Source organism: Staurois parvus, unplaced genomic scaffold, assembly GCF_062004578.1.
Source record: "Staurois parvus isolate SC_StPar_1 unplaced genomic scaffold, SC_StPar_1.0 ptg000746l, whole genome shotgun sequence".
NCBI lineage: Eukaryota > Metazoa > Chordata > Amphibia > Anura > Ranidae > Staurois > Staurois parvus.
The window spans coordinates 1771557-1796816 of record NW_028318542.1 but is presented as its reverse complement, the minus strand read 5'-3'; the positions used below and the strand labels follow the sequence as shown (position 1 = coordinate 1796816).

Sequence of the window (25260 nt, the reverse complement as noted above, 5' to 3'; positions counted from 1 at the left end):
ACAGTGCCCATAGTCCAGCTTACCTTTTCCTTAGCTCATACCAAGTGAGTTGTCTTTTTGTAGTAAAAGTTTGTAGGCAGGAGAATGAAATGGGTTACAATGGCAAATAGTTTAGAAGGCAGTGGGAGGTAGAGTAGCTGTAGATGTGGTTGCCTCATGAATCTCTTCCTCCTATTCATGCTGGGTGGTGCTATATGGCTAGTGTAAGTGTAGCACCCTCCTAGTCAGCTAGGGAGAGCTAGACTTCAATGGTTAGCAAGCAGTGCTGAGTAGAAGCCTGGGTGTGATAGCTAGCAGGGGTCAAACTATGGTCAGAGCTGAGAGGCTCTGCAGGCCAGCTCCCTGGAATTTCCCCCTTCTCTAGAACTTTAGAGAAAGGTCTAGAAGCAGTGGGTGGATCTAAGGAGTGGCTGATCTGTACTCTGAGAGGACCCTTGCCAATCCTAAACATGAGGAGCCTTTAAGAGTAACAGCCCGCTTAACAGCAGCAGCAAAGTGGAAGAGTGTTTGGGTGGAAGACAGACAGGATGCGAGACTGGAGGCAGGAGCCTCTGAGGGGGCCCAGATGGAGATGGGCTCATCTGTAGGCAGAGGACCTTGGAAAGAGCTCAGGAATTCACTGGCCCCCTCAGAGAGGACCACCTGTGAGGCAGGGAAGGAGCGACGCAGCTAAAAGCCTGGTAAAAGCCACCAACCCACCAGCAGCACAGGTGAAGGACTGAGTGAGTAGAGCTGCACTCCCTGGGCCAGATAGGGGAAGGAGCAGTCTGGTGGGAAACCAGATTAGCCACCACCCGGGACTGTCTTATTTTTTTAAAGTGACGGGTACTGAATCCCCTTCTCGGTGGTTTCTCCAGGCAGCCAGATAGAGGAACATCTGGGGTCTGGTGTGGTACTACAGGAGATGCTGGCAGGCTACTTTTTTGTGTAAAAACTTGTACGTAGTTCAGGAAATTGTCCTCAGTTTTTCAGTTCCTTTGGGAATTCAGTACATCCCTTACCCCAGCCAAGTTCTAAATCCCCTAATAAAATATCAGAATAAGCTCAAGGGCTGGTCACTGACTCCTGAATGCAAGTGGGTGTGAAAATGTATGTTGCCTGGCAATTGTCAGGACTATAGGAGGACCCAAAACTTCAGCAACTCCTAACAGGGTAGAGCTACATAAGGCAGAATCATTCTATTGGCTGCTGCTACAAGTGGAGTCAGTATCTTTATGGGCACCAACTCCCATTATGGACATTCGTGAGGAGAAGCAAAAATCATAGATTTTTACAAACTGTCTGACCAATGAACATACAGTTGAGAATCTTGTTGTGGATAGCTTTACCTGTTTGGTCATACCATCTTCCCACCTGCAGACTTTGTCCATAGTGTCCTTACAAAATTGTCCACTGTCAACTCTACAGATGCACAAATACAGCCCTGAGTTATAAATTAAAAATTAATAAAACTTTTTAGTAACCTTACTGTGTTTTAATGCTGCAATGCAATGAATGTGACCCCACCAACAAACCTGAAAACAAAATTTAAAAACCAAGAGCTGCGGTACATTAATAATTCATATTTTGTGAAAAGCTGAAAGCATCTCCAGTCAGTGGTGATAGTATGATAAAAAATGACCAACCTCTGTTTAAATAAATCCTATAACTCATATATATCCTATAACCACAACAAAAAACACAACAACATTAAACAGATGCAAGAGGGTACCACCACCACTGTGGTTTTGCAAGAATTTTTTTAAAATAAACATAGTGCAACTGCTGAAGACTGCAAGCACCTCTGTATAAATATCTGTGTCAAGTGTGAAATTTCAAATGCACAAAGTCCAGATTAACAACTTCAAATAAAACAGTCCCAAATATGTAAGTGTGCACCAGTAGTAGTAGTTCCCTGGTGCAGTGTCAATCCATTTTCAATGGTTCTAGTGAGAAAGGATCATCTTTGCACTGGTTAAAACGCTTCCACTAGTAGGACATCGCTCATCATTAATGACAATGGCCAACATGAGCAATATTAGATTCTTGGACTGTTCTTTTTATTGTGGTTTATTTTCAATACAAGATGTCAAGGGTGTCTTTAATGAGTCCCCCCACAGAACATCCATATCCACCGGTCTAGGGATGTGGGGATGAGGTCTTTGGCCCCATTAAAATGGTAACAAGGGCCTTTCCAGGAGCCCAGGGTGCTGTAACAGTTCAGTGCAGAATTCCTACAAGAAAAAAAGTCCTGGCTTTATATTTATTGTAAGTCTTTGTTAGCTAGACATCTCTTCCATAGTTCTAGCAATCTTGTGTTCTTATGTCTGAGAGATCAAAACCACCTTTGGCATTCTACATATGAAAAACTTTAAATATTCAACAGGAGAAAGTGGAAATTTCTCATAATGGCTGTGGAGGATGGGCATACCTGGGGACATCAACTCAAAGATCACTAATATGTGACTTTATATGAGTTTCCTCTAATAAACATCAAAATAAAATAGGCACTACAATTGTTTTCATCATTGGCTATATCTCATTTCTATGTGGTTGATAGTATTCTATAGTTATTTTCATTAATGCAAAAGTAGCTATAGCATTCAAAGCTGTCCAAAAAAAATCCTCATTATCTATTCCTCAGTACCTAATGTCAAAGTCAGGGACATATTTACCACAAGGCAAACAAGGCATTTGCCTAGGGCGGCATTTTTCAGCCCCCTGTAAGAAGGGACGGAAGAGGGGACACATGCGGCTTGGGGTCTAGGTGGGACCTGAGAGAGGCTGCGGGCTGCTTGACTCTCATGTCCAGGGCTGTGAAGGTGAGTATCTTTCTCTCTCTCACTGGGAGGGGAGTGGCCGATGTATGGCGGCGATGGTAGTGGAAGGTTCTCTCGGGTGGGGCAGGGGTGTTGTTGGTCAATGTCAGCCCAACACTGAAATGCCTTAATGGATGTTTGCTCTCTTCCAAATACCACGTTATGCATTGACATAACTTCTTAGGTCCAGTCTATCAGGGTGGTATAGTCACCTGCTGACTTGGCACCATCTGCAGGCAGTCTAACTCTTCAATAAGATACAGAAGTTGAATCAAAGGCAATTTTACTTCACACAGTTGCAGTACAGGGCATACTACAGAATAATAACCGGATGCAGTTCAATACAACACTGGAAAATACAAAAAAAGTGGGGCAGAACAATGTTCCCCAGTGTATTATCAATGTAGATTTGTCATACATACTGTATACGTTATGTATTAACGTATTTCAATTGTGTTACAGTTAAGTGAACAGTACGGCTCGGTGTACACTCTGTATTTTGGTTCAAACCCTGTTATTGTTTTATGTGGCTATGACGCTGTAAAAGAAGCACTCATTGATCAAAATGATGACTTTGGTGGTCGAGGCAAACTGGCAACAATTGATCAGTTCACCCAAGGCTATGGTAAGAAAAAAAACATACATTGCAAAAGAACTTTACGTGTATAATGTTTTTGTATATATTTTCTGCATTTGCTTAGGTCAGTACTAACAAATAAAACTAACTTTTTTAGCTAGCTAATGGGAGATAATGGAAATTACTGTTATGTATTGTAAATATCAACCAACAGTCGGAGCTTTATGCTCCTTTTGTCATGTTTGCTAGTTTGTGCTCATTTTTGTTATATAAAGTCTGTTTACATTTCTCAATAGCTTAAGCTGAATTTACACACACAAGTGAATGAGTAAAGGCAATAACTAAATCCCCCTCACTCCCTACAACTTGTTTTTAATTCAGGAACAACCTGACTAAACTTCTGCTGTGTTCTTTCTTTGGAAAGCTGAGGCAAACGTGGACTAAAAAGCTAACTCAAAACTCAAAAGAGCCGCTCAGGTCCCCTGTTCTCAGTGCCAACAACTCTTGGAGCAGAACCACACTCACTGACACACTTGGGCTGAAGAGTGAATATTCATTGTACAACATATAAAAAATATAGCAACCAAAAAGAGATGGAAGAGCAGTAGATGTTTCAACAAGTATGTGAACAATTGCAAAATAACATATACACTTAGTAATAAACAACTGGACCGGTAACTAACCCCTAATCCCTATGCTATGGGAGACAATGCAAGGGCAATTGCTCGACAGTCTCTGGTAAACCCTCCCCTATTGGCCAGTGCCCAAATGTAGGGCCCAAATCCATAGTAGTAGCACTCAAACTTAGGTCCTTCCAAACCTGGGTAAAGATGCCTGAACAATGTCCCAAGTGGACGATACTGTTCCTTTAAATAGGGAGTAGCAGGGTATGGCCAGCAGCCTCTTACCAACTGCCAGGGTGACATTCTAAGTCCGGGGTTCAGCAAAGTCAGCATGACGTCCTCTCCATGATCAGGTGGTAACACAAGACTTGTCAGACAAGTTCACAGACCAAGAGATGTCTATAATTCAGCCTTTCTGCATCCCAGACACCGTGGCAAATTATCCAATCAGACGCTTTCTGCACAGACGAAGCCCAGGAATAGTTCTCTCTTTTCCTCTCCTTCAGAGTTCCAGTAATTCTGGGATCTGTAGTTCCAGAGCATCTGAAAGCCAGTGCTAAAGTGATATAAAATGTTAAATTTTTTAAAACTTTCTTTAAGATAAAAAAGATGGCATACATACATGCTTTTTGCAATGTTATTGCATAGAGTGGTCTCTGACCTCCTCTCCCCCCCATGCGGGCACACTCCCGATGCATCTATAGACACACACAGCACTGATAAACCATGTCCCCGCTCTCTCCTCACAGCAGTTTGACTGACAGCAGCAGGGCTCTCCTGTGAAACTAGGAACAGAATGAGAGAAGAGCAGTGCTGCAGTCGAGACAGCACTGGTGTGGTGAGAGGAGTCAGGCAAGTGTTTAGGGATGGGGGGACTGTTATGGGCATTTGCTACCCTAATGCAGGGAATGCATTATGGTTTTGAGTTTAGAACCACTTTAAAGAAGTCCCTAAGCAGCCAAACACTACAGCACTGCATATCTCCAGGCCACATCCCATGCAGTGTATTAATGAGACTGGGTAATCAAGAAAAAATATGCAGTGGAGGAAATGAGCTCCACGTGATTTCTCCATATGATTGTTGGACTCATCATATAGGCTAAGGAGTAAGACAAATTATAAAAGCCTTAATAGCTAGTAGCAATCACATTCAACTGGACTGTTTCATCCACCTATTTGGATTTAAGACTTTGCCCATCCAGACTGAAGTACAGACTTACTATCTGCTGTACCGTATTTAGCAATAAAATCCTGACAGGGGTTCTAAATTCTCCTTCCTAGAGCATGGATCCTCTTACAATGGCTCTTGTCTGTGAAGGTTCTCACTTATCCAGGTCAAGGTATATCTAATAGTAGTCATATTCACCTGGATTTGTTCTGTAATGTTAAAGATGTTGTATAGCTTAGCAGACCACGTCTTTAGTTCCACTGGGTGTCAAGGAGATACCTCAACATCTATATCCACACCTTAGAACATCTTAATCCACTGTGTGGATATAATCACTGGGGTATCTTCCAGAAACTCAAAGGAACTGAAGAAGTGGCTTGTAGAAGCTAAAAAATGTCTTCAACATTACAGAACATGTCCAGTTGAATGTGATCAACCACTAGATATACCATGACCTGAACAAATGATAATCTTCACAGGCAAGAGCTTTTATAATGTAGCACTACCCCATCAGGTGTTGTTGAGTTGTGGGTCCCCCTAAAGCTCTGCACAGCCAGGCAACATGCATGTCCCTCCCCACTTTACATCCAGAGTTAGTAAACAGTCCTTGAGCTTAGTTTTGTGATTTTATTAGGGGCTTTCTAACTTGGATTTGATTGAGGGGTGTAGGGGATACCCAGAGAAAACTGCAAACTTGAGGACAACTATGTACCAAAAAATGTGGACCAAAAATAGCCTCTCCTCGTGTACCTCCTCAGACCATGGATGAATCTGCCTTTTCACCAAGCTGCCTGAGGGTATTCCCTGGGCAATGGGAACTCAGAAGCTGCCAACTTAAAACAGTCCCAGATAAGGATCAAGTTGTGTTCCCCACCTAACTGCCCTCTGCCCTTAGGGGGTGTAGGATTACTCATTCTCTTTCGCCTGAAAGCTTAGTGGGTTGGTGGCTGTCTTCAGGCCTTGTGCTGGGCTAGCTCCTTCCCTGATCCACAGGCTGTCCTCTCTCAGAAGACATTGAGGCAGAAAGATCCTCCTTTCTAGCACCCTGCAAGTAGGTAGACCCCTTCCCAAGCTCCACACTCCAGCCTTCACTCCATCTTCCACCTGACACTGACCCCCTTGCTGATCAGGCTCAGTCATAGTTAAGGGCTGTCCTGGCCCCACACCAAGCCTTCTGCTTGGGGATTGGCTAAGGTCCCTCAAGTATGCAGACCAGCTCCTCTTCACCCCACCCTCTGACTTCTAGAAACTTCTCCAGCTTCTAGAGCAGGGGGAGGTATCAGAGAACTGATCTGAAGAACCCTTAGCCCTGACCTAAAGTAACCTGGCTGGCTCCCACACAGGCTCCTAGCAAGCCTCTATCTAAAAAAAAAAACTAACTCCCCTTAGCTGAACCTGAAGGGTGTTACAATAAATTGTGAGTATACCCAGTTTACCCCAGTCAGGTTTTATTGCTAAATATGGTACAGCTAATGAGTCTGTACTTCAGTTGGAAGGACAAAGGCTTAAATCCAATGCACTTATTGTAGATGAATGTACAGTATGTCTCTGTCTCCAGGACAGAGACTTCTCCTCACTTTCTGGTCAATATACGGTACTTCCTATCCAGGATACAAGTGTAGTGTTCATCCCCTAAAGGGCATATTGAGTAGACCTAAGGTTCTTTTCCAAAACTAATGTCTTAGCAGCCAAGCACACAGTCTCAGTCTTTTGTGGATCAGTGAACAGTCTAGGGGTATAATTTTTTTATGTTTTATTTAAACTGACATGGTATAGTGTATAGCTGTGAGATACTCCAGTAGCACAAAAACAATAACACAAGGATAGTTCTCAAGCTTCTTAGCACAGTCTTTGCAGCAGCAACTAGGGGCATGAGCTACACTGGGACACCATAGGAAATATTCAAAGTTTGAGCAAGAGCTTGCACTGACTTACGAGGGTAGTAACAGCACATAGTTACTAGGATCTCTCACACAAATCTGTCCTCACAAATGTTCCTGGATAATTTAATGCTTGCTTTTAATATCAGCCAGACCTTTATGCAGCTTTGAACAGACGCTCGTCGCATACTTCTTTTTCATATGTTGTTCAGTGGGAGCGTGACCTGAGAATGGCTGTGGATCCGGAGGACTGGAATAAGGCTTGGTCACTCATAGCTAAATGCTCATTTAATATGACCACGCTGGAGGCAGCCTATAAAGTATTGTTTCATTGGTATTGGGTTTCGGCTCATTTGGCCCAGGCAAACCCTGCCTGTAGTGAGCGATGCTTTCGGGGTTGTGGCCATCATGGAGATGTATTGCATATCTGGTGGTCATGCCCAAGACTGTTTTGTTTTTGGTCTCGTGTGTTTGGCCTCCTTTTCACCTTGTTCCATCTCTCCATGCGCCGGGATGCTCGGTATGCTTTGCTTCATTGCCCCATACCGGGCCTCTTGGCTCACCAGCCGAAGTTCCTATTTGTTTTTATCAGCCACTAGAACAATTGCTCAGGCCTGGAAGAACCTGTTTGTCCCTCTTCGGGGGGTGCGGGATCGTATGACCACTATGATGCTCAACGAACAGATGTTGAGTATCTGCAACGACTCCCAATGTAAATTTTTTAAAATATGGGAGCTGTGGTTGCAATATGCCTTTCCCACACTCCCCCGGCTAGTCTGGGGATGTGATGGCGTTCGGTATTGGTGTTCTTGGACCCCTGCTCTTTGGTTTTGTTTTTTGTTGTTTTTTTCCTTCCTTTCTCTTTGTACTCCTTTATTTCTTTCTCTGTTTGTTTTTGGTGTGGCAGTGGATAGCTGCCTTTAGTTTGTTACAGTCAGAGTTATATTAATGTTATTGTAACTTATGTGCCACTGATAGCCCCTGCGTGGGCGTACCTTTTGCCCTGTGGGCGTTAGAGCACTGTTTTTTCTATTTTACATTTTTTATCTGTGCAATTGATAGCCCCTGCGTGGGCGTGTTTTGTTGCCTCTGTTTCATACTGTTTAATATCAGCCAGACATTTCTCCAATGAAAACTCCAGACCAGATCCTCAGTGGAATTCCTCAATCAGTTTCAGGAAAGTTCAGTAGAATAGCCTCCCTATCTCTAGCACAGCATGGACCTCAATGAGCACTAGAGCATCACCCCCAGCTTACACATAGCTGGGGCCTCGATGAACAAGTGTAGGAGTGCAGTTGGACTGCCCACTTCTCTTCATAAACAAGAAAATTGCTGTTGCAAGCCTAATACTGTTTATGCACCCCTCAACCACCGACTGGGCACACTCTCCCAGGGATTGGTTGGGACCACATAAATATTAATGCTGCCTATTTGACTCCCCCAGCCACTACATTCCAGAATCTCCCAAAAGGCAGCGGTGAGCAATCAAATCACAAGCTACTCAACTGATTACTGGAGAGCTACAGGACTACATTTACCTAGCCCAACTAGCATCCTAGCTAGGACAGTGCGATACAAGTAAGGAAAAGGCAGAACAGTAAGTGATAGTAATCTCCCAAAGGAATTTCAACTCTGACAAAATAAAAACCTCTTGAACAGGGACAACGATAGCAATAAAAATCCTTTGTTTTCTACGGGTTACAAATACACCCCCTTTCTTGCACCAGAAGATTTCAAAATAATTACACTAATGATGATAACACAATGTAATTGGAATTTTAGGGTTACCAAACATTGCACAATCTGTTTGTACAATCTCCATGGGCTCTACCAACAACTGTCATGCAAGCGTGTATCTAACAGAAGACTAAGTCAATTGATTGTTAAGGCAGGCACACTGTTCCAGAGTTTTGATAGATCTATAGGATAGTGTACAGAGATTATACAATCAGATTGTAATTTGTATGGTCAGCCTCATATATTTAATACTTCATTGGTTTAGAGTTTGCATTAGCCAATAGCATTAGCCAATAATTAGAAAGACTTTTTTTCCCACAGGTCTTAATTTTACTAATGGTGAACGCTGGAGGAAAATACGCAACTTCTCATTCAAGACCTTAAGGGATTTTGGTTTAGGAAAAAGAAGCAATGAGTGGAAAATTCAAGAAGAAGCCAGATGTATGGTGGAAGAATTCAAGAAGTGTCAAGGTTGGCAGTAAAGCACATACATTCCTGTTACTAACCAGACCGGCTGTTATTTTACCAATGTAAAATTAAAAATGAAATGGGTAGATGGGCATGGATGGCAGAGATGTTGTGTTAGGGTCACTCTATAAATTCTGGACATTGGAGATATAAAAATATGGCCAGGCTGAAACCCAGGTATTGTCTTAAAGTATAACTAAGGGCAAGACTTATTATTATTATACAGTATTTATAAAGCGCCAACAGTTTGCTCAGCGCTGTACATTACAAAAGGAGACAGAACATGTGACAGTACCATAACAATACAATGCGATACACGAGGGGTTCGAGGGCGCTGCTCCTTTGAGCTTACAATCAATCAAGAATTGTTTTTAGTTTTGAATAGAGTAGAGAGGGATTAGAACACTTGTCAATTTTTAATTGGTGTTTGTTCCCCCTCTAGGGAGATTCACCCTCCCAAAATTATGGGTTGTCACCAAAACAGTTCTGGAGGCAACCAGGGATTCCCTCAATTTGGAGAGATTTCCGCTCATTTCCTGTTTTCGCTATGAGACAAGAAGTGTAGCAAAATCTCCAGAATGAAACAAAGATGTAAAAAACTGGTAGGAACTATAACCCTTTCACTCTCAATAAAAAAAATTGCCTTTACTTCTGCTTTAAAGTGGTTCTAGATGCTCAAGGTTTTTTGCCTTCATGTATTCAGCCCACCTAGCCCCCACCAACCCTTACCTGAGCCCCCTCCAATCCAGTGACATTCTTGACAGCCTCTGCTGTCTGGGGACTCTTCCTCGTCATTGGCTGAGACAGTAGCGGGGGCCAATGGGTCAATCACAGCCATTGAGCCTATGATGAGGAGATAGTGTTGGGGGGGCAGGGCTGAGCTGCGGCTCTATGTGTCTTATGGACGCATAGAGCAGTGGCTCGGGGACGAGCACGCTGCAGTGCCCCCAGCATGAGCGGCTTTCCCTGGGGGCACTGCTTGAGGGGGCAGGAGCGCTGGCAGGGACCCGAAAAGAAGAGGATCAGGGCTGCTCTGTGCAAAACTACTGAAAGGAGCAGGTAAGTATAAACATGTATGTTATTAAAAAAAAAAGAAAAAAAAAAACCCAAAAAACCTTACTCTCACTTTAAAGCTGAACTTTAGGCAACAGATAAATAGATTAGTGAACTACATACTGTATATGGGACCTGCCAAAGGATTTGAATTTCTGTCTATCCAGTCCTGATAGGTATACAGTTTTGCAAGAAAGCAGAGGGATCTACAGATAAATGCTGCGCTGCCAACCCTGCTCCTTCTTGAAAACCCACAATGGAGTGTCTGTGTGAATGCACTAAAAAACACCTCCCCTCTTGCTCATAAAGTGTATAGGTGAACAACTCTACCTAAATGCAACTACAATTGAAATACTATTATCATGGATATAATTTCTATTTATTTATTATTTAGTTGAGGCATATACTGTACATTGGTTCTCTTAGCACCTATATTCACAGGTGGGGGAGGTGCATTGTAGCACACCCACCATAGTCACACCCCTTTGCGTATTTCAATTGTAGTTGCCATGTAGGCAGAGTTGTTTACTTATACACTTTTTCAGCAAGAGGTGAGGTGTTTTGTAGTACATTCACACCGACACTCTATTGTGGTTTTCAAGAGGGAGCAGGATTGACAAGGCAGCATTTATTTAATTTCACACTTGCAGAATGTTCACCAAACCCCAGCAGGGTTCCCTATTTGAAGGGGGTGCCCCATCAAATATGGCTGCAAAAGATCACTGGGGATCCAATTGGATAGGCTGATCTCCCTGTGATGCCTTCAGAGGCTGAAGAAGAACATCATTCCACTGAGTCTCTACTCCATCCACAGAGCAATTGGTAGCTACTTAATGGAGGGAGTAAGAACTACACTTTCCTACATTTGTATATTTCTTCTCAGCACACGTGCATACAGAACACCTAATTATCCACAAATACCCCCCCCCCCCACTCGTCTGACCTCTATTGTTGCATAGTGTGACAGAGTCTGAAAAAAAATGGCAGACAAGGTGGAAGAATGGAGGTACTTGTCACCCAGAATGTGGAAGGTCCTGCACCTTGAGTTCAAGCTGTAGAAGATATCATGTGGGTCCACAGCCTGACATCCCTGGTCCACAAGTCTGTCTGACAGGATACCTGGCTCACAAGAAGAGGCTGTGCTATAAAAACTTTCTGAGTGGTGAACTGAAAGACTGTTTGTTCTGTAAGAAGCACTTGGAGAGTTCACCCATTAGTTGCTGACAGTGTTGGGACAAGGTCATCTAACACCCAGGGCAAAGATGACAGAGTTGCTTCTCCTCCCATGACATTTGTGTCAGAAAAAAATCCCCCCCCCCCCACAAAATTACCTTTTAAACATAAATTACCTTTGCAAGCCAACATTCTCCCGAAACAAAATTTGCCCCTCCTCCAGTATAAATTCCCCCTCCCAACTCAAATCTTCTCCCTCTCCAAATCTACCATCCTAGCACAAATCCCCTGCCCCTTAAATTTCTCCTCTGAGCATAAATCCCCTCCCCCACTCCAAATCCCCTTCCCCAGCACAACACCCCCCCCCCCCATTCCCCTCTCCTAATACTAATCATCCCCCAAATTTTCTCTCTTAGCACAAATCCCCCCAATCATCCCTACTAGCACAAATCCTCCCCCCACATTTCCCCTCTTAACACAAATCCCCCCAGTTTGCTTACTGTTATGATCTGTGATTGGCCCACAGCAATCACATGGTACCTGGCTAGCTGTATCATGTGATTAGCTGTAGCCAATCACATATCACAACCATAAGCAAGCTGTTCACAAATGGAAAGCCATTCATGACAGGTTGTTTACATTGTTATCATATGATTGCTATGATCTATCAATCACATGATACACTGCGGCTGTATTTAGAGGATGCCAAGAGTTTTTTCTGCCCATTTTTTTTGTGGCAAGTAAAATTACCTATCAAAAACAAACACTAACACTTAAATAACTATCCTAGCACCTATCTAGAAGGGTGCTACATGTGGATCCTTCTAGAACATAGGTGTGGAGTAGTGCAAATGGCAGCATGAATATTTATACAGCCCTGGCCAATCCCAGGAAGGGTGGCCCTGAAGGCTGCTGAGAGTCTGCATAGATTCTCTGAGACACAGAGAAGTTGAGTCTTATCCTGCAGAAGAAAAGTTCAGCCTGGAGGGCTTGAAGCCCTCTGGGCAGCCCTGCCATGTGCTTACTGTTTGTGAGGCCTCAGCTGGGCTAGCTGAGGGACCTGGACGCTGAAGTTACAGAGAGCTGACTGAGGGGCTGTCATTTGAAGATCTAGTCTCATAGGAGAAAGGTGTCGCATAGATGTTGGAAGGAGGTAACCAACTTTCCAGGGACATTTGTGAGTATAGACTGCTGTGAGATGTCTTAGAGACTGTTGAGCAGCTGTCACCCTTCTGGTACTAGAGAGTCAACTGTGTGTTTGTGTAAAGGGGACATCGGCTAGTGTCCTGAAGATCTCAGTCTATCTAGTTCTTTGTGAAGGGACTCTGCTCTGATTGCTCAAGAAAGAAGCTTTTGTGCTTTTAACTGTTTCTACTACAAACCCAAGTCCACAGTTTTCTTTTGCAAGTACTTTTGCTTCAGTTCTGCAGAAGGATGTTTACTGTCTGCTTCTTGTACATAGTTCTTTTTGGAGTGTCCCACTCAAATCCCTTATTCAAGTTACCCCAAAAATGAAAACACCAAAAAACCTGGACTTGTTATTGAACCAAAGAGTGACTATGAATGTGTGCCTGGTTTCTAGGGTTATCATTGGGAAAAAGAACTTGGGCATTTTCCAACAGTTCCTTTGGGGGTAGTGCTACATTTGCTTGCCTTGCCTTGTAAAGACGGGCTCATGTGTTGTGGTTGTAGTTTGTAGTGTCATTGCTAATTGATTCCCCTATGTCCATGTATTCATTCACCTAGCTTGTCCCTATTCATCAAAAGGACAGGCAAAATCTAGATCACACAGCATTCAATGCATGACATGAAACATAAAATGCAGGAGTACAAATGATATGAAACACCGCAGTGTTAATTGCTCTGCCTGTTTGTGCCTATGTTAGATCTAATTACTGTTATGCTCTTACCTGTACCAGTGCTAGACTCAGGAATTTTAGGATATATAGTTTCTTCACATAAAATATTAATACTCACACTACAGACAGATGTCATGCATTAATTGTTCAGTGACACGAGAATAAGAATACTCTACAGGCCAACAAATGACACAATGAAACTACATAATCAATGCAAGTCTTATGCAGGTGAAAAAGACAAGGTGTAGGTTGGAAAATCTAAGACTGTAATGCTTCTCTGTGTCAGGGCAGGAGCTGGGAAACGGACAGGCAGGCCTAATATCAATGTAACGCACAGGCTGACGACAATCACCACCCACAGGCCGAAGTCCCCTTAGGGCGCGGAGTCTAAGTTCCAGGCTGCCCTTCACCAGGGCCCCTGATGGTAGGGATGGACTTGACGCAGCCAAGAACCAGGTCGCGGCCCCCGAGGCACCCCAGCTGCGGTAATGGCTGCTGCCAATGGCGTGTAGCTAGTGGTAAAGACAATAGAGTAGTCAGACAGGCCGGGTCAACAACAACGAGACAAAAATGGTACAGGACAGCAGACGAGAATCACAGGTCACGAGCCGGGTTCAGCAACGGAGGGTCAGATCAAAGGAGAACACAAAGAATGGTCAGGTCACAAGCGGAGTCAGATTCCAGGAGAGTCACGAGAGTCAGAACACAGTAACAGCAACACAAAGACACAAGACACAAGTGCAAAGAGCATGTGCGGAACACAGGCTTATATGTCATCAGCCACACCCCTCTGGGGGATGGACCTCAGAGACCTGAAGGCATAAAAGATTCCCACCATGCTCTGCAGAAATCCAAGATGGATGCCAGCACATGGAGTAACATAACCTCTGGTAAAAAGGTAGGACCTTGACAGTCTGAGCTGATAATGTAACAGGAAAACTTTGTTTCTTTCAGGGCGCCCTTTGAACCCTACAAAGAAATTTATGGAAGTTTTTTCCAATATCCTCTGTTCTATCCTGTTCGGAGATCGTTACGATTATACAAATGAGAGATTAGAAAAACTTCTTTTTAATATGGAGGAAATATGCCGACTTGCCAGCTCTCCCTGGGGTCAGGTAAACAGTCATAAAAGCGAACGTTTCAGTAGCTCCACATATCCAATGATTGAATTCCTAACATGTGACAATATTCATAAACAGTATAATTTTAAAAAAAAACTTCACCTTTTATTATTAATAAGCAGAAATTCATCTCCAATAAGTGCATAGGCTGAGATGTCATCAGTCAGCTACAGGAAGGTGGTAGCATTTCCTCAATCTTCTCTTCCCAATTATTAAATTGTAACAATATAACTTTGTACAGAATGGAGAAGGAAAAGTTGCACAGTGATGACATCAGGCAATACTTTAATCAGCCAACACGCCGATCCTAGGAGCCCAAGACTGGTCCCTGCTGCTCCTACTCCCCCACACACTAGCGGTCTTTTGAATGGGCTATTCCTGATGTCATCACGGCCATAGACCAGCTCCAGGTGTGAGGACAGCAGGAATAGTCCACCTCTGGACGTGGGGGAGCACGATTTTCCGGAGGATGGGGTAAGTATAGCTTTACCCTGAGTCCCTGGACAAAACGAGCAGTTAACTTATGCAGTGTGGTAACAGCCCCACTGCATGGGAAAATAAAAATTTTAACTGGAGTCCCGCTTTAAAGGAGAAGTATAGCCAAAGCTTTTTTGGCTATGCTTCTCCTACGGATCACAGGAGTGTAGTTCATTCTGCACTCCTGGGACCCAATTTCAGCCAACAGCAGGCTAAAGCCTGACATCACAGAGCCAGTCCAGGCTCTGAAAAGATCCAGACCATATGGTTAGGATCTACTCAGAAGCCTGAACCAGCACCTGGCTCAGCCTCTCAGCAATCCTCCGAGAGCCTGAGCCAGCCCCTCCTGCCCCCTCCACAGCCCAGTGCTCCAATGAGCTCTGGAAGGCCACAGCAAAGAAAGGGAGACTGACAATCCCATCTCTTTGCTCAGCACAGAGGGGGAGAACTGAGCGATCAGCGGTGTTTGCTTATTTCTCACTGCAGATCCAGTGGGGGACAATTTCGGCATTGGATTGTTGACTAGATTTTTTTTTAACTTTTTAACAAAGATTATGCCATCCTTCTAATTTTGTGTAAAACCAACAATGAATGCTGAGGTCATTGAATGCGAAAGCCCTTTAGTTTTTGATTTTTTAATTGTAATAAATTCTGTAACCTATAAATGATTTACAAATATTTACCGAGGCTACTAAACCATTTATATAATTTCCTTTACTTTACTTTCTTCAAGCGATGCTATGGAAATCTAAGTGTTGAGCTCCCCAGAAATGTACTATGCGCTACCAGCTAGCTACATTATAGGGGTTGTGGGCTATTAATTAATACTTTATTATGCTCATGCAGGTCCAAAGCATTTTCCCAACACTAATGAGCTATATTCCTGGACCTCACCACAAGGCAGTCTCACTTTCAGAAGAAATTATCGAATTTGTGGCCGAAATAGTGAAATCCTGCCAGCAGACTTTGGATCTCAGCAAGCCAAGACATTTTGTAGACTGCTTCCTGATTAAGATGGAAAAGGTATCTACACTGATCTAATTTATTAATCAGCATATTATTTCAAAGTCACAAAGTCACAGTCCACCTAGCCCTGCAGAGTATACTGCAAATCTCGCACCCAGTGGGACAGTCTGAAGTCTACCATTGACACGCACCATTCAGGGCACAGTGGCAGTATCCCCTGAGTCCTGATATCCCCCACCAAGAAGGTATCTCCCACCACGTCATTAGAGCCCTCACTCTGTTGCTCTAATGGAACAGTGCTTCTAGGTCTTGGCATCCCCCATGGGAAATGCTTAGGCCCAAACAAATTCACATAGGGATAGCAGTGACATCAACCTGGGTAGGCTCTCACACATCAGACATGAATGCGTTTCCATGGTGGACTGCTGTAGTGCAGAGGCAGAGATGGAGTATGGATGGGTGTGTTTACCTTGTGGGATGGTGGACTATTAGGAGATACTGTCAGTGGTCCTGAAAGTGAATTTGCTCTCTCCTGGTCTAAAGGGCTTCAAGACTTGACGAAGAAGAGGGTAGTATTTGTTGTTTTTGGATTTCGTATGTATTGCAAGTTTAAAGAACTGTATTCAGACAACACTTTTTGCCAGCAATTTTCTTTAGATAATTTGACCTTTAAAGTGGTTGATCTGGAAAGGCTGGTTAAACCCCAGAGTCTGTGGCATATAAAGGACACTTTTAACTGTCACTTTTTCAGCCTTTTCCTTTGTTGGCTGTTGCTGTGTTGTCAATGGAATCATGGTGGATTCCCTAAAGTTCTGGTGACTACTTCCTAGAAGAGATTGACTAACCCTTGACTGATAATATACCCTCCAATGATTTAGGGTGTCACTCTTGTCTCCATAGGAGAAGAATGACCCCAGTACAGAGTTTACTATGAAAAATCTCCTGTATATAGTGCACAACCTATTTCTGACAGCAACTGAGTCTTTGAGCACCACTCTTGGGCATGCACTGCTTATCCTCTTAAAGTATCCTGAAGTAGAGGGTAAGTAAGTGAAAAGTTATAAAGCTTGCAAACACTCAACTCCATAGTGATATCTCAGTTTTTTGAAAATGCTGGACCAGTAAAGCATTTGGCAGTTTCTTATATCTCTCGAGTATTCTTTTTTTCTTTGTTTATAAATAATAATTTTATTGAACATTTTTTCAGATATACAGTACTTTGTACAGCACTCTACGATACAAAATTTAAAAGAAAAGTGTCAAATGTCACATATTTACTTAATAGAGAAAGTAGCGTCAAGAAACCATAAGCAGTCTAGAAAATCACACAATAAATAATAAAGTGCAGCGCTAAAGCAAAACAAAGAAATGATCACAGTAGAGAACTGGATATGGATCAGTCTGTGAAGATATGATAAATCCAGGAGTATGCCAATATCAATATAAAAGTGCTTCGGAAAAATGGTAGGATTGCAAGCTTACCAGAAGCGCAAGGGTTATGCGCATTAATATATCCACCTCAGGAACTCAGGATAATGGTAGGTGTGTGTGGGACATCCGTCAAGAAATGGGCAGCTCTGCAGTCAAGGGATGAGGTCTGCTCCAGAGGTCCCCTTTAGGATAGATAGGGTCTGCCACCTGCTTACAGGGATTCCCTTCCTCTGGATACTGGTTCAGACTCGTACTCTCCACAGGTTCTGCAGGCTTAAAGGCTCCATAAAAAAGCCATAAGAAAAGTGCCCATAGTGTAGTATTGTCAAATTGATATATTTATTCAAATCCAGAAAAGTGAAAGATGAGAGTAAAAATAGGTGCAATGACCGCTGGACCAGCACGTGGCTCCGGTGTCACAGCGTGTTGATTTCCTATTTTTATGGAGCCTTTGAGCCTGCAGAACCTGTGGAGAGTTCCTGAGGTGGATATATTAATGCACATAACCCATGCGCTTCTGGTAAGCGCGCAATCCTACCATTTTTCCGAAGCACTTTTATATTGATATTGGCATACTCCCGGATTTAACATATCTTCACAGACTGATCCATATCCAGTTCTCTACTGTGATCATTTCTGTGTTTTGCTGTAGTGCTGCACTTTATTATTTATTGTACGTTTTAGGGTTTCATTTGGTTACCTGAGTGTATCAGCTGCTTTATTAGAGAGCGCTCACTACCGTTATCTTATTACAGTCTACAAAATCAAGCAATTTGTAGCCAGTATACCTCATAAAGAAAGCAAAAGACACAGATGTAAGATGAAAGATGATGTCTATGGCTACGGTGCTTTAAAATTACTGTAATATTACTTATTATGCAACGGAAGAAAAAAAGTAACAAAAAAGAAAAAAAGAATTACAAAATTATTTATTTACTTTTACTTACTGTCACCAGTCAGTGTCTCTGTTTACCGCCACACCAGTTATTTGATAATGCTGTATTGCACTTCTGACAAGTTGTAAAAAAAAAAATAATAATTTCTTAATTTTCTACAAAATTATGACAAAAAATTACAACTTCAAAAAACTCGCCCTGCCTCTTACTAAATACCTTGGACTGTCTACTTTCCAAAGGGGTCATTTGGGGGATATTTGTACTGTCTTGGCTTTTTCAGGCCTCAAGAAATTAGATTGGCCATCAGTACATCAGGATTGAACGATTTTTCAAATATATATATAAATGCCATAGTTTTCGGACTAGGGTTATTTTTACCAAAGAAATGCAGTAGAATACCTTTTGGCCTAAATGTATGAAGAAAGATTACTTCTTTGCAAAATGTTATACAGAAACAAAGAAAAATGTGTTTTATTTTTAATTTTCAGTCTTTCGTAATTTATTTAACAAAACGTAAAAAACCCAGTGGTGATCAAATACCACCAAACAAAAGATCTATGATAAATGATAAAAATGTAGCTTGGGTAAAGTGTTGCATGATCGCGCAATTGTCATTCAAAGTTTGACAGTGCTGAAAGTTGAAAATTAGCCTGGGCAGAAAGGGGGTGAAAGTGCCCAGTATTGAAATGGATAGCAATGGTAATAACTCAATTTCACATACAAAGTGATTAACAGTAAGCACTAGGCGTAAGATGGTATTTGGCATCCAGAGCAGCATAAACAGTAGCACAGGCATATATTGCTTTCTCCGAGTCAATGAGGAAGGAGAGAGCCGGGAGAGCCACTGTTCTCAAGCAGATCACTGGATTGAGATTCGGCTCAGATGGGGGGGGTTTGGGGGAAGAGCAGACCACAGAAGTTAATTTACCCTAATGCATAAAATACATTAAGGTAAAAAATATTCTATCTTTAAAACCACAATAGTAATAATAATACTACTACTAATAATAATAATAAAATATTTATTTTTTGTATTTTTTTTTCTTTTATCTTGTGTGCATTTTTTCTACCAGATAAACTTCATGAAGAAATTGATCGGGTGATTGGACGAGACAGAATAGCAAACATGGATGACAAATTCAATATGCCATACACACAGGCTGTAATCCATGAGATGCAGAGATTTTGTGACATCGTTCCCTTCAATGTGCCACATATGGTTTAAAAAGACACAATGTTTAGAGGATATTATATCCCCAAGGTAGGAAACACATGGAAAAATGTTAAAGTGATTCTAAAGGCAGAAGATTTTTTTTAACTTAATGCATCCTCTGCATTCCCTCAGCTCTCTGCCCGAGCAACAGAAGCCATTGGCTCCTACTGCTATCATGCTGTCAATCACATCAGTGTGGAGGGAGCAGGGGGCAGGGCCAAGCATGCTTTGTGCATCTATGGACACAGAGCCAGCTCAGATGCAGGCACACATGAGTGCCCCCATAGCACAGGTGCAGCGTGGTGCTGCGGTAGAAAGACACAGAGTCCGGATGCAATAAAACATGGAACTCGTATTGAAGAGAATGACACATTACAAACAACCCAGGCAGGAGAGCACAGCAAATGGGAAACCCTCACAGTTCAGTTCAAATACAGAGAGGCAGCTCCAGGGGATGTGCTGACAGCATCTGTTTCAGATGGCTGAGTGCAGCCTGGCCTATCCGGCCCCAAAGGGAGGCTTTCTTGAAGGATGGCAAAGCCTTAGCCTGTCCCTTCTTCTCTGAAACCTTTCCCTGCTGCTAATCACTTTCCCTGACAAGTGTTGTCTCTCTCCCTGCACTAACAACTTAGACAAAGCATGCCAAAACCTGGGGGCAGGGACCTATAAGGGCTCTGCTGACCCAAGATGGCCATTAGGGGTTACCTGAATGCAGTGTAGCCAACGGGAACACTGCTTTTGAGACCCAGAAAACCATAGAGAAAACCTTTTTCTCCTGACATCCTCTTCATCTGTGGTACCACTTGGGTCGAGTGCCACCTACACTGGAGAACACAAACCGCACCTATCTACATGTTGTCCCTCCCAAGGACCCCCTGACTGGCCAAGCTGCTGTGACAATCCCCTTTTTTATAAAATATTTATCCAACACATGTCCTCTTACCAAACTACAAGATAAATTTAAGAGTTGGAGATTGGGGAAAACCTCACACTTCAATCTACTTTCTGAAATGAATTCCCACTGACCCTTACAGGAACAGCCCTTGGTACCCATTTGACCGCCAATGCAGTAGGACCTACATGCTCCTTACACCATGCTCACTCTCTAACCTTTTTTAATAACCTAATTCTTCCAACTCCTGCAGATTATCCATTTTGTTCTTTTCCAGGCTTCACTTTAATTCCCCTATCCCCAAAAGGATATATGAATCTTACCTTCACTCCCATACCACATACTGTAGTTCAGCACATAAAAGCAAAAAAAATATCCTGTACTTCAGGGAATTAAGGAATATATGACTCACGCTATGTGACCACACCAGTGCTTGGTGATAGGCCCTGCTCTGTCACATGGTCAGGGGAAGAGTGTCCTCAGGCCTGTGTAAGCTTTGACTGGAGTAATGCATGGGGGTATTTTTCTTGGTGCCATCAGCTGAACAGAGTGGCAGAGGGAAGGTGACGCTTTAAACAATAAAATAACCCTATTGTACTTTTTATGCAGGAAAAAATGGAGTATACAGTCCCCAAACATGGCCCTTTATTTGATTGACCCTTTAATAATTTTTTTCTTCAGGGCACAGATGTCTACCCTTTGCTCTTCACTGTCCACCGTGACCCCACGCATTTTGCTACTCCATACAAGTTCAATCCCAACCACTTCCTTGGTGAAAAAGGCCAATTCAAAAAGAATGATGCCTATATGGTTTTCTCTGCAGGTGGGTCAATTTATAAAGAACCAGATGTTGTGGTTAATTATCATATGATGCGAGTAGCCATGTCAAAACCAGTTTTATATTAATCAAAGATGCTTTGATATTGATCACTTGCAATAGTCAGCCTGTCACATACCTGGTCCTAAAGCCAAAGTAATGAGAGGGCTCTCCTTGCAGCTAAGTGTTTGCATACCTGAGGATGGTAACAGGGAACACTGAGCCCAGGGAAGCAGAGAATGCCACCTGTGCCAAGGTAGTTAATTCTGTATCAGTGATCCCTCTGTGAATAGGCTTCAGGATGAGGAGAGCAGCTAGCCCTGGAAGAGGCATTGAATTGTGCTGGCAGCTTACAGCAGCAGGCTGGTCACAGCAGACGGGTACAGCTTTTGGATCGCCACAGGCAGGGCACGACAGGAGGCAAGGCCAGGTGCAGGTGCCAAGGTTTGAATACCAGGAGTCAGCAGGGAAAGAATCAAAGCATTGTCAGGCTAGCCAAGATCATACACAGGAAGCCGACAGGAATTGATCCGGCACAAGCTGAGGTCAGAGCCAGGAAAGAGACAAAGGAGAGTCCAGAAGCAAGCAGGGTTGGTAACGGGAAGTCCAAAAGTAGAAGCACACAGAAACACAGGTATTAGGGAGGTGAAGACCAGCCAGCAAGGTCTATGAGTAACTGTCATCCTTAAAAAGAACAGAGAGTGCCAAGTACTATCGCACATGACTTGTGTCACTTTGCACAAGCATGTGCCGTGAATGAACATTCGTGCACTGTGAATGTATATTTGTGCGCCTTTAACGAATGTGACCATGCTGGGTATTAACAAGTGTGCCAGGCTTTTGAGCCAATCTTCTCTGGCTTATCCCCTGACACAGCCCGATTCCGATATCCTACGGGAGTGCCACCAATCGTCGTTGTAAATATAAAACTGAAAGATTTTCAAGCCTCTTTTGAGACACAGACTTCAGGTATAGCATGTAAAACAATATAATTTATTAAGGGCAACACAAACATAAACGCAGTGCAACAAACCAAACCTTAACTGATATACATATACATACATATATATATATATATAAATATGGAGAACAACGTAGTCAGGCGGGCCGGGTCGGTAGCTAATGGACAGACAAGGTACGAGTAGGCAGAAGATTGGTCAAGAGTAGCCGAGGTCGGTGCAGGCAGAGTTCAAGCAGAGTCAGGATCAAGCAGAGTCAGGATCAGGCAGAAAGCAGACAAGATGCAGGTACAGGGGCTCATGGGAACAATACACCAAGGCCCTGACTGCAGGCCTGACCATTCCTTAAATACACCATCTGCAATCAGCCTCAGGTGATGGCTTGATTGCAGGAGTGAGCTTCTGGCTGCTGAGAGCAACTGCTGGCCAGCCCTGGTACTGCAGCCCACAAGGCAGGTGAGTCCCACCACCATTGGTGAGTCCATTCCTGACAGTTGGGCAGCATCCTAGTGGAGCTGGCTGCCAAAGTTGCTTCCTAACTGAATTGTTGTCTAACTAAATTGAAAAAAAAAATGTCTGTAATCGGTAGGAAGTTATTCTGCTCATGGACAGAACTTGACTCTCATAGCCAGGGCCAGGGCAAAGGGTGGGCAGGAGAGACAGCTGCCCTGGGTGCAGAAAAGCAAGCGGGCAAAGAATAGATGCAGGGTGCTACACCCATTCTATGGCATGTATTAACAGTGGGGGAGAGGGGTACAATTGTGGATCCTTGCCCTGGGCGCTGGACGATCCTGTCCATAACTGCTCATAGCTGATCAGCGATTACCATTCACATATCAAACAGGTATGATTACGAATTTAGCAGTGATCAGGTCTGGTCATGTACAGTATCCTACTATGGGATGGAAACTGAATTAAAATATCTTTGTAGGTAAGAGGAGCTGCCCTGGAGAAGGTTTGGCCCGGATGGAACTGTTTATCTTCCTCACCACCATCTTGCAAAACTTCACATTAACGTCTAAGACAAACTTCTCTGAAGCTGATGTGGCTCCTAAGTTGAAAGGGTTCTTAAATACCCCCATACAGTATGAGCTGTCATTCATTCCTCGCTAGATCTTCTGGACTCTTCCACTAGATAAAATAGCTCAGTCACTGACATAACCATCTATAATAAATGATCATATAATGTTTCCTTTTAAGTTCTTGTTATATTAATTCATTTTTGTTTCCTTTTATTGTTTCAAATAAGAACCATGCACTCTGAAACATTTGGCTTGGTGGGGAATATTTATTGCAGATGTACAGTGTTTATATACTCACAGGCCTCTTTATAAGGTACACCTGTTCAATTACTTGGTAATACAAATTGCAGCAACATGGCAGCAACTCAATGCATTTTAGGCGTCTAGATTACCAGGGACCTCCTTACATCAGAGTTACCCTTTACACCAGAGTCTGCAGTGTTCTCCCTTACATCAGAGTCCCCTCCTTACATCAGAGTTCTCACTGTTCTTCCTTAAATCACAGTTTCTAGTTGAATCAAGGTTCTAGTTATGCCTCTGGCAGGATACAATGAAATCCCGAGACTATCAAGGAATTCTGGTGGGAAACGCACTGCACAGTGTCAGAAATCTGTGTATCTGTCTCCGATGATGGGTCTTCCAACAGGATAATGACCTAAAGCACATACCTAAAAGTAACAAAACAGTGGATAATTTTGAAGTGGCCTTCTATGAGCTATGATCTAAATACTATCAACAATCTTTGGAAAAAATTGAATCTGGAGAAGGCACATTTCAAAACTGAGATAGTAGGAGCAGTTTGATCAAGAAGAGAAGAGAAGGCCAAACTACCTGTTGGCAGGAGCTGAAGTCTCATTGAGAGCTACAGAAATCACTTGTTTGTACTGATTGCCTCTAAAGTTGGAGCAACCATGGAGGAGAGTCTGATCAGTCATGGGATTCACTCCTCCATTCACAGAATGTTACAGGCAGTGGCTACAATGAAACCTCATTTGTCAATGGAGGAGGAAGACGGAGCAGGGGGCAGGTCCTTGTTGGCAACATGCCTCAAATCAGCTTTACAGAAGACCCAAAGCAAATAACCCTGTAGTGCTGAAAAGTAAGAGACAGGAAAAGGATGAGGCATCCCTGCCATCAGTAGCAGATCCTTTAAGATTGTAAGCTCTAAGAATCAGGGCCCTCCTATCCCTCTTGTATTGAACTGTATTGTTGCTGTATTGTCTCCCGTTATATTGTAAAGCGCTGAGCAAACTGTTGGTGCTATATAAATCCTGTATAATAATAATAGTAAGTTGCAAAGTGAGGTCTCCATGGATCAGACACCTCCCACATATGCTCAATGGAATTTTCCACTTCACACACTTCTGTAAGGATTTCTGTGACCTGCTGGGCCTCCATTTTGCCACATGAGGGTGCTTCATCTCTACTATCTCCAGCTCCTGCCCATTACCAGACCAGAAAAGAGAGGGGAATCGCCATGATATCATATACACATGCGTATTATTAATATGTTTCTGGTTAGTGCGCATTTCTAATTTTTGCACTGGGAATCAGCGAGCACCATTACTGGACTGTGATTTATTTATTTATTTATTTATTGATTTATTTATTCATTCATTTATTCATTTGCTTTGGTTTAATTTATTATTTATATCTGCCCGCTATATAGTAACATCACACAGCGATGCATTTTCTCTATATATATAAGTTTGGGACTTTTATGTGTTTTCCTTGAATGTTCAGCTGCTGACCATTGGAGCACTCACTGTATTTTTTATACTTTCAAGTACTAGAAGAGCAGGGTGTGGGAACTCGATGATGTCATCACTCACTGACATATTGCACATGTGATGGCCGGGTCACACTCACACAGACACAAGACATCAGAGTCAGACATTACCTTCCTCTGCAGGTGCAGCTCCACCTTCGCTGATGAATGGAAAGAAAAGAGCTGGAACTCCACAGTGATCAGCAACCGCCAGCCAGCTTGCAGTAAGGGACTGAGTCTGAGAGGAACACTGGAAGGAGCGGAAGCTCAGCTGCTACACTGGCCCCAGACATCCTGAATCTTCCTCTGTCCTTTCTTCTTTCCCTCTGCCGCCCCGCCCCTCAGCTGAAGGATCATTCATT

At 43.0% G+C, this 25260-nt stretch overlaps 1 protein-coding gene across 2 annotated transcripts in view; it reads left to right on the top strand.

The window, feature by feature from the left end:
- LOC149445098 (cytochrome P450 2G1-like) overlaps window positions 1-23307 on the top strand; it is a 29091-nt gene extending 5784 nt beyond the window's left edge. Inside the window, exons 2-9 of one of the 2 annotated variants that reach the window (XM_089654164.1) lie at window positions 3261-3423; window positions 9105-9254; window positions 14291-14451; window positions 15781-15957; window positions 16801-16942; window positions 19301-19488; window positions 21014-21155; window positions 23040-23307. In XM_089654164.1, the coding sequence (XP_089510290.1) occupies window positions 3261-3423; window positions 9105-9254; window positions 14291-14451; window positions 15781-15957; window positions 16801-16942; window positions 19301-19452 (945 nt within the window). In that variant the 3' untranslated portion in view covers window positions 19453-19488; window positions 21014-21155; window positions 23040-23307. Of the gene's footprint in view, window positions 1-3260; window positions 3424-9104; window positions 9255-14290; window positions 14452-15780; window positions 15958-16800; window positions 16943-19300; window positions 19489-21013; window positions 21156-23039 lie in introns of those variants that run through there. The other variant, XM_089654165.1, reaches the window with a different exon arrangement.
- Window positions 23308-25260: the final 1953 nt, after the last annotated feature.